General features: G+C 45.1%; 1 protein-coding gene across 1 annotated transcript in view; it reads right to left on the bottom strand.

Moving 5' to 3' along the window:
• Positions 1 to 13,279, bottom strand: part of SERINC5 (serine incorporator 5) — a 64,302-nt gene that overhangs the window by 27,820 nt on the left and 23,203 nt on the right. The window contains exons 4-6 of the mRNA XM_013004901.2: positions 9,005 to 9,183; positions 8,437 to 8,519; positions 5,969 to 6,062 (exon numbers count right to left, since the gene is read on the bottom strand). Of these exons, the coding sequence (XP_012860355.1) occupies positions 5,969 to 6,062; positions 8,437 to 8,519; positions 9,005 to 9,183 (356 nt within the window). The remainder of the gene's footprint in view (positions 1 to 5,968; positions 6,063 to 8,436; positions 8,520 to 9,004; positions 9,184 to 13,279) is intronic.

Genomic DNA, 13,279 nt, shown 5'->3' with positions numbered 1-13,279 from the left:
TTTTGGTTTGGTTAGTCTTCCCTACCAGTGGGTGGAATTCCAGCCTGGGGTGGGAGGGAGAGAGAGGCTTTGGTCCTAGCACAAGTGAAGTACAGAGTGTTGTCCCAGGCTCTCCCTCATTTCCTCCTAGTCTCCCTTAAAACTCCTCCACTTCCCCATCATAAGATAGCCAGTTGGTTCTTCTAGGCCAGTTTCCTAAAGTGGGTGAGACCACCCTCTGGGATGGGGGTGGGATGGTGCTGGACCAATCTAGGGGAGATACAAAGGCAGCTATCCATACTTGGTCCTGGATGATGGGATTCAAGTTTTTAATTGCCAGGGGGGTGGTAGGTCAAGTAAGTTTGTTGTATGATTTCCCCCTCCCGAGTTTTCACTATTGAACAAATTGCATATTTGTCTGACTATAATTTGTAGATAGTCAGACAGAGATCTGATCCCCACCCCTAGCCCCCCCACAAATTCACTGTGATCAAATAGACTGCTTCATAGCAACATTATAGCGCAAAATAGAACTGTTATTGTGGTTCCTAAGGCTATAAATCTTTACAGGAGCAGAAAGCCTCATCTTTCTCCCTTGTAGTAGTAGCTAGTGGGTTCGAACTGCTGGCCCTGAGGTTGGCAGCACATCACATAATCCATCAGGGCTCCTCTGCATCCCAAGAATGTCAACTCCACAGGCCAGGCCATGGCTGTGGTTACTGTCAGCAGAGTGCCTGGTACTTCTATTAAATGCTGGATCCAGGATTACTGTTACAAAATTAATGTGTTGCAATACAAATTAAAAACTATGTCATAATTCTCCTTGTTAAAAATGATGGGTGAGACTCCCTTTCTCCTTCCTCCTCCCCCCTTCTTATTTAGCACTGACTTTACAAAAAGGGGTCATTGTAACTTCTTGCTGCCTTTTTGAAAATCATGTAAATACAGGATGTTTCTGCCCGTATTAGGTAGGGAACCACTTCTTTTGAAAGGTAAACTTTCCATTTTCCTGAGAGGAGATGAGCTTAACTTAATTCAGGTGGCACTGGACTCCAAATTGCAAACCAAATTCTCTAGCCACAAAGATACCAGGGAGTTGATCCTGAGAAGGCAAATATAATTGGATTGCAGCCACTTAGCTCTATAGAACAGAAATACCTTTCACATGATGCATCACATTCTGATTTAATGCTTACTCAATAATTAGATTGCCGTCTTTCCAAACTTCTACCTCTCTAGATAGGTTTCTGAGCTGGGAGATTTTATTTTGAATGCTATTTCCTTACAGCATCAACGTTAGCAGAGTTTTTGTATTCCTCTTGCACTAGCTTAACTCAGACTCCAGGCGACATCTTGTTTTTGCAGATTTCCCACATAACTGCTTTATCTTTATATTCTCAGTGCCTGCTTGGCACCCGCTAAATATTTGGAAATTTTTGTTACATTCATAGTGTCAGATAAAAATAATTAGCAGATATCTTACTTTGATCTGGGAGTTCTCCCTCATGAATCCAAATACTCACTTTTAAAGAAATTCCTGGCCCAAACTAATCTGCCAGTGGCTTTTCTTTAACCCAAAGTTGCCAATCCTTTCCTTCCTACAGGGAACCAGACTTACTAACTTTGAATGTCAAAAGCTGTGGCTGGTAGAGGGGCACAGGCTCCCATGTGAACTGCAATCCCAGGGTGGGGTCTGGGTGGCAGGAGGTCAAGCAGTGACGAGAATGAAATACACATTAAAGATCTAGCCCAACCACCCTTGATGGGTGTGAAAACTGAGGTCAGTGAGATGCTAAAGATAAACAGTTAAATAAACATAAACTAGAGTCATTAAAGTGGCAGTCTCCTAGTTTAGAACCCCTGGCCTTTCTGGTCTCCACTGTCATTGGAATCTTCTCGGGCTCAGGATGGATATAGGTATGAAGGTACAGATGGAAACAGACATGGACACAGATGCGCATCCATGAGGGGGCTTCAAACGCCTTCAACTTTTGGAAGCCCACAGGAAACCGACGGAAAAGATAGTGAAAATGTGGACTTTTTGAAGCTCCCCTCCAGTATGTGTGTGCACCCATACACATAAAGGAAAGGGGGGAGGGGCAAAAGTGGGTTTGCCTTGAAGCCTGTGAGCAACGTTGTAAGCAAGAGACTTTCTTTACAAGAAACAAAACCTCCAATACACACACACACACACACACACACAAACACCAAACTCAAGAAACTTAATGAAAATATTAGCGAGCTTCCGAGTTTGTTCTTGATTAGAACCAGAAGAGACCAACTCTGAAGACGTTCACAAAAGGGATTTGGGGGACTAGCAGCCTGCGGCCGGGACAGGAGCGGCAGTACGCGCTGCAGAGCTCTTCAAGTATACTTATGGAAGTGGTTTCTAGAAAGTTTGTGAAGCAACCAAAATGCCCGTTAACACTAGGCACCAGTCTTCCAAAATGCCCGTTAAAACTTGGCATCAATATGTCTGGTCTCAGAAAATGGCTTCAGAATCGATCAAAACACTCAAGTCAGAGTGAAGAAAACCATTCTCAAGGGAGCAGAGTATTTAATGGACTAGCCAGGCAATCAGCAAAGATTGTAATCTTTTACCATGAAATTCCCCATTTGACGTATAGATGTGAAATATTGAAGAAAAACTTTAGGAAAGCATATTTATGTTTGTCTAATGAAAAATTCAGGGTGAAAGTACATTAAGAATGATGAAAATCAGAATAAGACTGTAATCAATGAGAATGCATTTCCATCTTCGTGGGGTTTTTTTTTCTCTACGACTGAGAAAAATAGGTCACAGAAGAATGGTAATAACCCACTTGAGTTATCTTTTAAAGAACAGCACTGCTTTACAGCAATATCTAGTGGGAACGAGCGTAAATGACTAGTTTTAAGGCTGGCTCAAAAACCCACATAAGAGCCTGAGTTGGCTCTGAAAATTAGGATTATTTTTAAGATGAAGAACTGAAACACCAACACCAACTAACTGGTATGCTTTCAAAAAAATAGTAAAATCAGTCATAACCTTGGTCTCATAAGGCAACACGGTCAACTGTCCTATTCCTGTCTGACGACTGCACAGGTTTCATGGTCTGCACCCAAGTTAAGTGAGCAGCATCCGAGGTGTTAAAGTTTGTGAGCAGACATTGAATATAGTCTTATCTTCAGAAGCAAAAGAGAAAGGAAAATGCAAACATCTCCGAGCATCAACACGTCTACAGGGCTAACGGCCGACACAAGCCACAGCCTCCGCTACCCTAAGACCAGGACCAGATGGTGCCTCGCTACCCTTTATCACAGTACTCCGATCCAGACCACAAGAGACGGACCCTGATAGGTTTAGATAAGTGCTTGAATCAGAACTCAAATTCTTAGACTGACTGGGCAGATGGGACTAGAGGATTCCCTAACCCTCACTTCTAGATCCTCTTTAAACCTTGAACCCAAGCTATCCTGGGTTCACCTTTCAGCAATCTATCAGATTGGCAGGCAAACCCAAGCTATGCCAGTAGGTTTATATGGGATCAAATTGACAACAAAACCCACAAGGCTAAATGGTCATCTCTGGAAGCTGTCTTTAGATTACTGAGATAGGAACAACTCAAGAAGAATCCAAGTCACTAAATGGAACATGTAGAAAGTGCTTGTGCATGTTTTACTATGTATATGTATATTTTCAGCAACAATAAATAAAATAGTATTTTAAAAATGTATGAGATCAAAAGGCCAACAAATACACTAAAGCAAAGATAAGGGATCAGGTAAGAAAAGGAGGCAGGGAAACTAGAGTAGAAGAAATGGAGCAACCTGAATGCAATTAGAGAGAATGAATGTTAACCCATTCATTGGGGGGGGGGGATGTAATACAATGTCATAGAACGATTTGTGTAGATACAGTCAAATGGGAACCCAATTTGCCATGTAACCTTCCACCAAATACAAACACCAAGAAAATATATCTTTATTAAAACAAAAAAACAACTCACTGCTATGTAGGACAGGTAACTGCCTCTGTGGGTTTCATTAAAAAGCTGGTCATAAGTACTTGGTTGTGCTTAATCCAATATTTATCAAATCATAAAATAATTTACACCTTTTAACTTAAATACCCTGACAATTACATCCTACAATTTAATCTTAAAAAAAAAAAACTCAAACAAAAGAAATAACTACCAGGCAGAGCAGTATATTCAGGACATACAGCTTCTTGGACTATGTATATTGTTTCATCCAACATAGGAGTAAAACATCTTATATACACACCAGGCAGTGTTTCATTCTGCTTCACCTGGGGCCACTATGAGTTGGAACCAAATCAATGGCACCAGATACCACCTGGCATTTCCACAACCACCCCAGTCAGCTGGGCTGTGACCCAAAAGGGCAGTAGGTCAAAACCACCGGGAAGAAAGATGGGCTTTCTGCTCCAGTAAGGAGTGAGTCTTGGAAACTCATGGAGCGGATTTACCCTTCTCCATGTGGTCTCTATGAGTCGTACGGACTCAATGGCAGTGAGTTTCTTTTTGTTTTTGTTTTTTTTGGTCACAAGTATTTTTTATTGTGGCAAATACATAGGTAACAAAACACCTGCCATTTTAAACATCTTCATATGTACAGTGTAATGACATTCAATGTTCATTATGTTGATTAACCCTCATCATGAACCTGAATTTTCTATCACCCTTAACAGGACCTCACCTCTAATGTGTTTCTCCTTAGAATTAGAACAGTCTTCTTATTTGTGAATTTCAAGAAATATAACATCAGTACAGTATTGTTACCTAATATATAGCCGTTATTCAGTATTGGACACGGCATTTCACCACGCTGGTCCAGGACTTAATGAGTTTCTTTTTGTTTTTAGGATGATGTCCTAAACTCACAAAAGCCTTACTGGAAACACAATAGAGCCGTTAGTGCTCTGCCTAGGGTCACAAGGAGAATCAACTTGGTTTTTGAGCTCAGCTTGCCCAGCTGTCATTCCCTCAGTGTGGCTCAGCAAGAAATAAAACTGGCTATTAATAGTTTGGCATTCCCCAATCAGCCTAGAACGTGAATGCTATTTTTAAAAGTCCGTAAAAAGTCTCTCTTTTTACAAGGCAGAATAGCTTTCTAAAGTAGCACAACCAATCTTCCTAATGCAGTGTAAGGGCCCTTTCCCTCTCAGACAGTTGAAAAGGAATGAAATTGGTATTCAATCTTGCATTCTTCACAGAAAGCAAAGCTTCGGCTGGAAAGTAATGTGCTGGTTTATTTCTCCTGTGTGGATGGGGAATCTGAGGCCCGACCACAGAGCTGGGCACAACAGGTGGCAGTTACATGGTTGAATGTGGTTGCCTCACAAGATTGGCTGGTTCACAGCCCAAATAAGACAGCTAAGAAAAGGAGGACCACACACTGAAAGAGGAGGCGGGAAGGGTGTAGAAGAAGCAGAGGTAGAAAGGATAGGAACATAGAACGGGCGAGCATTCAATGAGAAGAGGCACAAAGGGCAGGCTCATGGTGACTTTCTAAAATCGTAACTCTCTATGGGAGTAGAAAGCCTCATCTTTCTCCAGCAGAGCAGCTGGTGGTTTCAAACTGGTGGCCTGGCGGTTAGCAGCCCAGCGTGAAAAGAACTGACTTGATGGCAGTGAGTTTCATTTGAGTTACAAAGGGCAGGGGTGAAGGGGGAAAAAACCCAACCAACTCAAACCCCACGTCACTGCTGCTGAGTTGATTCCGATTCACAGAGAACAGAGTCGAGCTGCCCCATAGGGTTTCCCAGGCTGTGAATCTTGACTGAAGCGCACAACCACTGGGGCAGCTGGTGGAGACGAATCTACCAGCCTGAGGGCTTTAACCACTGTACCAGTGGGGTTCCCAAGCGAAGGAAGCCCATCAGAGAACATGATTTTGGTTGTCAGCAGGCTGTTCAGCAGCTCAGCGTAGCCCCTTTTCAGCACTGTGCCCTGGGCAGCTGCTCCGAGGCAGTGGGTTCACATACCAGTTCTTGTTCCATTTATGTGCAAACTCCACGATCAGCATCAGCTGGATGCCTAAGAAGATGAAGGCTCCCGTGGCTCCCACATAGCGCCAGGCTGCAGAAAGCGACCAACAGAGAGGAGGTGAGCCGATTCACCCAGCTGTTAACCTCAAAACTGAGGAAACGACTGCTGCTAATTTCCACGGCATGTTACACTGCAGGTGTAACACCTGGAACTCCCACAGTCATGGGAGTGGGTAACATGAATACAAGCGTGTTGTACAGGAGAGCCCCGAGTCAAAGCGGTGTGAAGTCCCACAGCCAGTAAGAGTAGGGTTGGGGTTGGGGGAGGGGGGGGGCGGTGAGTACAGGCAGTCTGGATCCAAAGCCTGGCCCCCATGCCGTGACTCCAAGACAGCTGACAGATACAGGCATTTATGAAACGCCTGCAGGCCCACAAGTTAAAACCACGACCACGCAGCTTTTTCAAACTCAAGGTTCCGATTATATTGGACACCACCATATCCTAGGAAGGAATGAGGTCCAGAGTGGGAGCGCAAGTGCCCAGAATCTTACTTTTGCCTCTGGCAGAGAGGGGCTGGCCTTGAATGAGCCAAGTCATGGGGGTTATTGCCAGTATGTGGAAATGACTGAGCAGACTAGGGAACACCTACACATGATTCCAAGCCATGAAGTGCCTCTGTCGGGAACAGGGTCACTCTGAGTCAGAGCTGACTGCATGGCAGTGTGTTTGCTTTTAGTGGTGGTGAACAGAGGTCTACTTAGAGGTGCTGGGTTTATTTGTTGTTTACATAAAATGCAGACATATTCCTTGTGGTTTTGAAAGGGTTTTAAAAATAAAGGTCCCATTTTACATAGTAACCAGGCTAGTGGACACAAATAAGATTCCCTCAGTAGCTCATGATGGGATGCACGTAGCATCATGCCAATACACCAGGGAAGCTTTCCCAAATCCCCAAACTAAACAAGCATCAATCCTTGATTCCTGCGCTAATTATCAATTAACAAATGAGTAAGAGAATTAGTCGGTTTCCCTCAGGATTGAAGTTTAATTATTCTTTTTTTCAGTGGTGTTAAAAGGGGCACAACTTCCTTGAGGCATACAATAAAACCTCGTATGACTGGCTGGGCCCTAATAAGGGACTATGAGGAGACCTGGCTGGTCTCTAAGAAATGGAACATTTTTTTAAGTGTCTTGATTAGGACAGTGGATCCATCTGAATTGAACAAAGTGGTAAACCACTGAAACCCAGGGCCCTGTCAAAAAGCAAATTGGAGCTTTTGTAAAAAAAAAAAAAAAAGAGTTTCCTGAAGGAACAAAGCCATCCAGGATCGGGCAGAGCCAGTACCTTGTAAAGATTCACAAAATGCTTCACAGAAATCTTCACAGAACTTAAATACAGAGGGGTCCAGGCATGCACAAGACAATTCCGATCGGCTGACATTTACAAAATCAGGCTACAGAGCAAGCCTCACTCACTCAATCCCTGCTCTCACATGGATGCAGGCTCACAGGGACCCTGTAGGACAGGGTAGAACTGCTCCCGTGGATCTCGGAGACTGTCACTCTTTACAGGAGTAGAAAGCCTCATCTTTCTTCTGATTAACAGACACAAGGCCCCTCAAACATTATTTTGCTGAGTTTGAGTCCTTTAACAGCAATGGCTATGTCAAGGGTCGGTGGAATGGATGCTCTTCCTGGAGCAAGCTGTGGGAAAAAGGGCAGGAAGAAAGCAGGGTGCATGGAGGCTTCCAGAGGGGTGCTCCCTGTGTCTTTGGCAGAAACCTCTCCTTAGGCCACGCACCTAGTTCTTTGGAGCTCCTTCACATGCCCTTCCCCTGCACCACTCTCCATAGCTCATACAAAGGGCTTCCAGTTTCTGCTACAATGAAAGGTTTTATATTAAATCAGTATTGGCAGGTTCTACCAGTAAGGAATATAACTCAGGGCTATGTGGTTTCACATAATGCAAGTTTCCAAAAGCGGAGGGTTCTGGTCCCAGACCTGTCAGTGCTGAACAGCTGTGGAGGGGCAAGTGCTCCGTGTTCCGTGGCCCCAGAGGGGGTGTCCTTTGCTGGGCTGTGCTCAGAAATAACAAGCTCTTGCCCAGGCCTCTTCTGAACCTGGCTGGGGAAGACACACAGACATGCCAAAGGGCTTGTCCGACTGATTCGTAAGTGCCTCCGTTTCTCTACAGGCCAGTACACTTATCCTTCCAATCCTTCAGCCAGCAGAGTGAATCGAAAGAGGGGGTGTGGGCAAAGATGGAAAGAAGGGACGTGGACGGGTGGAAAGAGAAGGGGGTGGACACGGGTGGATCGAGTGTGGGCAGTTAAGGGACATAGACTGTTTTAAGACATAAGCTAATCAGTCAATCAAAGTATCACAAGCACTTGGGATTTTGCCTTTGAACAATTTTACAAAATAGGTTAAAGACAAATAAGTTCCAAAAATAATCGATTTGTACCATTCAGAAAGGACTCCTGATCAGGAATGAAGAAGGCTCCTGAGCACATGGCCACCAACAGCAGCAGTTTGAAGAACCAAAAGCTGGAAGGGAGGGGCGGAGAAAATTTATTTAAATTATATTCAAAGGAGGACAAAAGACCTCTTAGAAGGTAAGCATGTCAACCCATGATGCCAGCCCTTGGTAGTGTTCTCTCCAAATCGAGGGGAAGTAATTAAGTGGCTGGAGAATGCCCTTTTTCCTTAATTAGGCAGACTCGGCATGGCCTCTGAGTGTACAGAACACCACTTCGTCGCAGGACTGGAAATGACCCGGGGAAAGGGCTCAGTACAAGAAATAAAGCCCTTTGTCTCCACTGCCTTGCTCATTACCGTAGCAGGAAAGCCCACTCCAGCTCTTCGGACACAGTGTGCTAACAGGTGCAAGGTTCACCTGCGTGAAAATCAGTGCGGGGCCATTTCTACTCAGAGGAAGAAGTGGGAGGGGAGTCTCGTGAAGAGCAGGGCTACTGGCCCCCTGTTCGGAATAGAGGCGAGGGAGGAAACGCCCACAAAGGCCCAAGACTTACCCATTGTGAATATGAGCTCGGCAGCTTTTGCTGTTCTTGACTTTGAGGGTCAGGAGGGCGAAGAAAAAGAAGAAGCACGCCATTCCAAAACAGACTCTGTACACGGCCGAGTACCCGACCAGCTTCTCACAGGAGTCACCAGCCTGAATGCCTTTGCAAATCTCTTCAAAGAAAGGGATCTGAGCGAGAGACAAAAGAAGTCACCTGTTACAGCCGACTCACCTCCGTGCAGCCGTGCGCCGTCCATTCCTCCGCCAAGTCAAAATCCAGTGGTGCAAACAGACGGTGCAGATCTAGACAGACGTGGTGCTCACAAAGTGCCCCTTGGTCTTAGGTGCCCAGAATGATTCAGGAAAACCGCCTGTGTGATCAAAAGCCCTAAAGACCTCACCCCAGGACAACAGTAGCATGTTTCTATGAACGTCAAAATAGAAGGATTCCGCCCACTGTGAAAATGCTGCTTCTCAACAAAACCAAACTGGGTAGCAACACCAGAATTGAACATTCTTGAGAACTGAAAATATGTTCAAAAATACATTATAAATTTTCTCACAATGTACTTGTTATCCACCAAAAGAAAGTAGCATTGCACTGAGGAGAGAAAAAATGGAGACCCCATGTTGAAGGTACGCTGGAGTGATTATAATGAAGACATCCGAGCATTTCTCTCACAGCAAGTCTGTGAAGCTATGCTATTAAAATGTACCACGGGTTAGACATGGCACCATCAGTTAACCGCTAGGCTTCTGACTTCAAGGTTGGTTGGTCAAACCCAGCAGTCACTCCTCGTGGGGAAAAGGAGGCTGTGGAGGCTGTCTACAGCCGGCGAACCCCTACCGAGCAGTTCTCCTCTGTCCTACAGGGTCACCACGAGTCGAGTCGGAGGTGGGAGGTCATTGAGGTCCCCATGAACAAGGGCTGAGCTGACTTAGGGCTCGTCTTCCTGAATGAGGATTCTCTATCCTGCTTTCCTGCAAAAAGCACTCGAATGTCCACATCCAAATCTGAAACGCTTCTCCAAAACTGCGCTCTCCCCCAGACCCCGCCCCCTGGACTCAGCATAGCTCTATTTACATTTAAAACATTTTTTAAAAGCAAAACCTTCTGTTTATAGTTGGTTCCTGCCACTACAATTGGTGTTGTTTGAACAGAGGGAGACAAAAAGAGACGCGTTGCTGTGTTTGACTGGGCTATAAAGCAAACTACCACACCTGGAGGATCTCCAGGTAAAACACAGGATGCCAGTTAAATCTGAATTTCAGATAGATGATGATAGTTTTTTGGTAGCCGGCATTTAGTAGTGTATTAAAGGAAGTCCATTGTGTCCCAGGGCCAAGAATCCAGCACACCATTCTGCAGACACAAGGAAGTGACTATTTAACCCTTTATACTTCTGGCTGCAAGACCATAGGGCATACATTGGAACGAGCAGATTTGTGGCCGCAGGATCAGTCTGGAGACAGACGGCAAAGGCCAACCAGGCACAGGGAAAACAGTGTCTGTGGGGGGACACGGGTTAGCAGGACTATGGATGAGGAGACCACCAAGACAAGGGTCTCCCTTTGGGGATGGAGTGGGGAGAGAGGTGGCCAAGATCAGAAGTGGAAATGCAGAAACAGATCGGGAGCTTGTTTGACGGCTTACTGGGTTTGGTCGGAAGCACAGAAGCAGCCCAATGAGAATGTTTCTGGAAATTGGTTCAGAACACAACAGCAGTGAGGGCTGACCACAACAGCCAGGAAGGTGTTCGCCACACACAGACGGAGAAGCCATGCAAGTGATTCTTCGAGGAGTCTGAATTTGTGGCAGTTTTAAGTGGAGTGAAAAATCACATGATTAAATGCTTCAGCGAGCGAAGTAATGAGGGACAAAATGAAAGTTTTGGAGACTCTCACCCGAAAGTTGTGCTTTGTGGGCGAGGTACTGGTGGTAAAGAGGGAAAATCAATTTAAATCTGTTAAAGCTTTATTCATGAAGGAGAAACCACACTTGCTGTTTTCATACGTGTGCAATTCATTGCTCTATAATATTCAACTCCTTTCTTCCCTCCCTTCTCCCTTCCACTCTCTGAGAAACTCCCCCTTCTGCCCTGAAACCATCTTTGACCACACCATTCCACTCTGTCCGGTGACTGCTGCACTACAAAATATGCCTGTGAGCCCTTTTCTCAGACAGCAGCTCATCGTTCATCTTGTCCAACTCCTCACGCCAGCCCACTGCTGGTTCCCTCCCTCTCCCCCTAAGCTCCATTTTCAAGAGAATATTAATATTCAGAGCTCAGCATAAAGAGATGTTACTGTATTTGACAGTAGTACTTAGCAAGGCAGGCGTTTCTGTCCCCTCCCTTGTTTACCCCCAAACCCACTGCCATTGACCCTATTTAGGGCAGACAGTCTTACCTTTCTCCCAAGAAGTGGTGGTGGCTCCTTCTGTGTACTCGCCCCCCCTCCCCGCAAACAAAACCAAACCCCACCTCACTGCCATCCAGTCCACTCTGATTGGTAGCAACCCTACAGGGCAAGGTGAAACTCCCCTGTGGGTTTCCAAGGCCCAACTTAAATGTGCCCTGAGCCTCTAAGTCATCAAAGGGTGAGATGTGGCACTGCATGTTCATCCAAAATGAAAGTAGGCAAACAACCCCTGTTCCAACTACTCGCCAAGACAGTCTTTATGCTCTGCAGGTGACTGGGCACACCGAGCCCTCAGTAAGTGGTGAATGTAAGTGGTGAATATATTTAGGGAGGGAAGAAACCCTCCAAGTTGAACAAGTTGGCAGGACTGTTAACAGGGAGCGTTTGTTCTGATTAAATATTTGCTGTTCCAGAATTTCAAATTCTCATGGACTCTAGACATTTTGGAGCCATCGAAGCTGGCTGAACCCTTGAAACTATTGCCCTGAGGTTTATAATTTTTAAAGCTTAAACCCAAAAGACCTCAAGTTATCTAAAACCAAACACGGATTTAGCTTAGCCAGGAAGTGAAAGTTCTGCCTTGAGCATTAGGCTCTCGTAAGAACGATCTCTATGGGATCAACCTGACAGCCGCAGCTAGACAGATCAGACAGGAGCGCTGGGCTGGACTTGTGTTCATGAGGGTGGACACCTCAGTAGGGGAAGGTGAGGACGGCCATCCAACTCAAAGAATGAAATCAGTGTGACGAAATTATACTGGAGAAACTAGAATTTGTCTACACCTCGCCATACTTATTCTCAAAAACAGAATAATAAAACAGGGTCAAAAAATGGTGGGGGCTGGGCGAAATGTGCCTACTAAGAGAGTGTGTTGCCTGCTAAGTCTGGCTCTGGGCATCCAAGGACAAGTGTGTTAGCGGGGCCACACACTGTACTTTGAGAGCAAGGGGTTTCCTCCCAATCTGCAAAACAATCCAAAAGAGCAAAGTCACAAATTATCAAGTAACACTAAATAAACAGTTCATGTCAACTTCCAACCTTGACTCCAGCTCTTACCAGGCGATCTGGGCAAGTTACACACCCTCTCTGAGCATCAAGTTCTTCATATGGAAATATGAAACATTACTGCCACCTACCACCTGAAGGTGAGAAGGTTATCAGATGGTCCATGTAAAGCGTTTACATACAGTCCCTAATATGCAGAAGCCAGTAAGTGAGCATCTTTAATTTGAAGGCAGTTACTAGCATATAAAGAGTTCTGGGTGAATTGTACTGCTAAGCACAAGGTCAGTGGTTCGAACCCACCAGCTGCTTCATAGGAGAAAGATGAATTGACCCATTCCAGCAAAGATGTAAAGTCTCAGAAACCCAAAAGAGGCAGTTCTACTCTGTCTGACAGGGTCACTATGAGTCAGAATCAGTTCATAGGCAGTGAGTTTTGAACTAGAATATAGAATTTCTGAATGGTGCACACTGCTGGACTACTATCCAAAGGTGGATACTCAGAAGAAAGACCTGGTGATCAGTTTCCAAAAAGTCACAATCACAACCACAGTCCTTACCTGAAGCACATGAGGTTGCCATAAGTCAGCAGAGACATTGGCAACTGGTTTACCTATCCAGTGTTTCCCAAGGTGTGTGTTGGGAGGCGGGGGTGGGGGTGGGGGTAGGGGGTGGTGGACACAGGGCTTCGAAAGAAAATACCTACACTTTATCCTGGATTGTGGACCTTATTCACTAAAGTACAAAAATTGTCAGGAATGACATGATCACTAAAGACAAAATGGATGTACAAGCAAATGTGGTGAAGAAAGCTGATGGTACCCAGCTATCAAAAGATATAGCGTCTGGGGACTTAAAGGCT

The sequence above is a fragment of the Echinops telfairi genome, unplaced genomic scaffold (genome assembly GCF_000313985.2).
Source record: "Echinops telfairi isolate 266 unplaced genomic scaffold, ASM31398v2 ScPeMD7_7469;HRSCAF=8507_1, whole genome shotgun sequence".
Classification (NCBI taxonomy): Eukaryota; Metazoa; Chordata; class Mammalia; order Afrosoricida; family Tenrecidae; genus Echinops; species Echinops telfairi.
The sequence above is the reverse complement of the archived record's forward strand: the minus strand, read 5'-3'. Positions and strand labels throughout refer to the sequence as shown.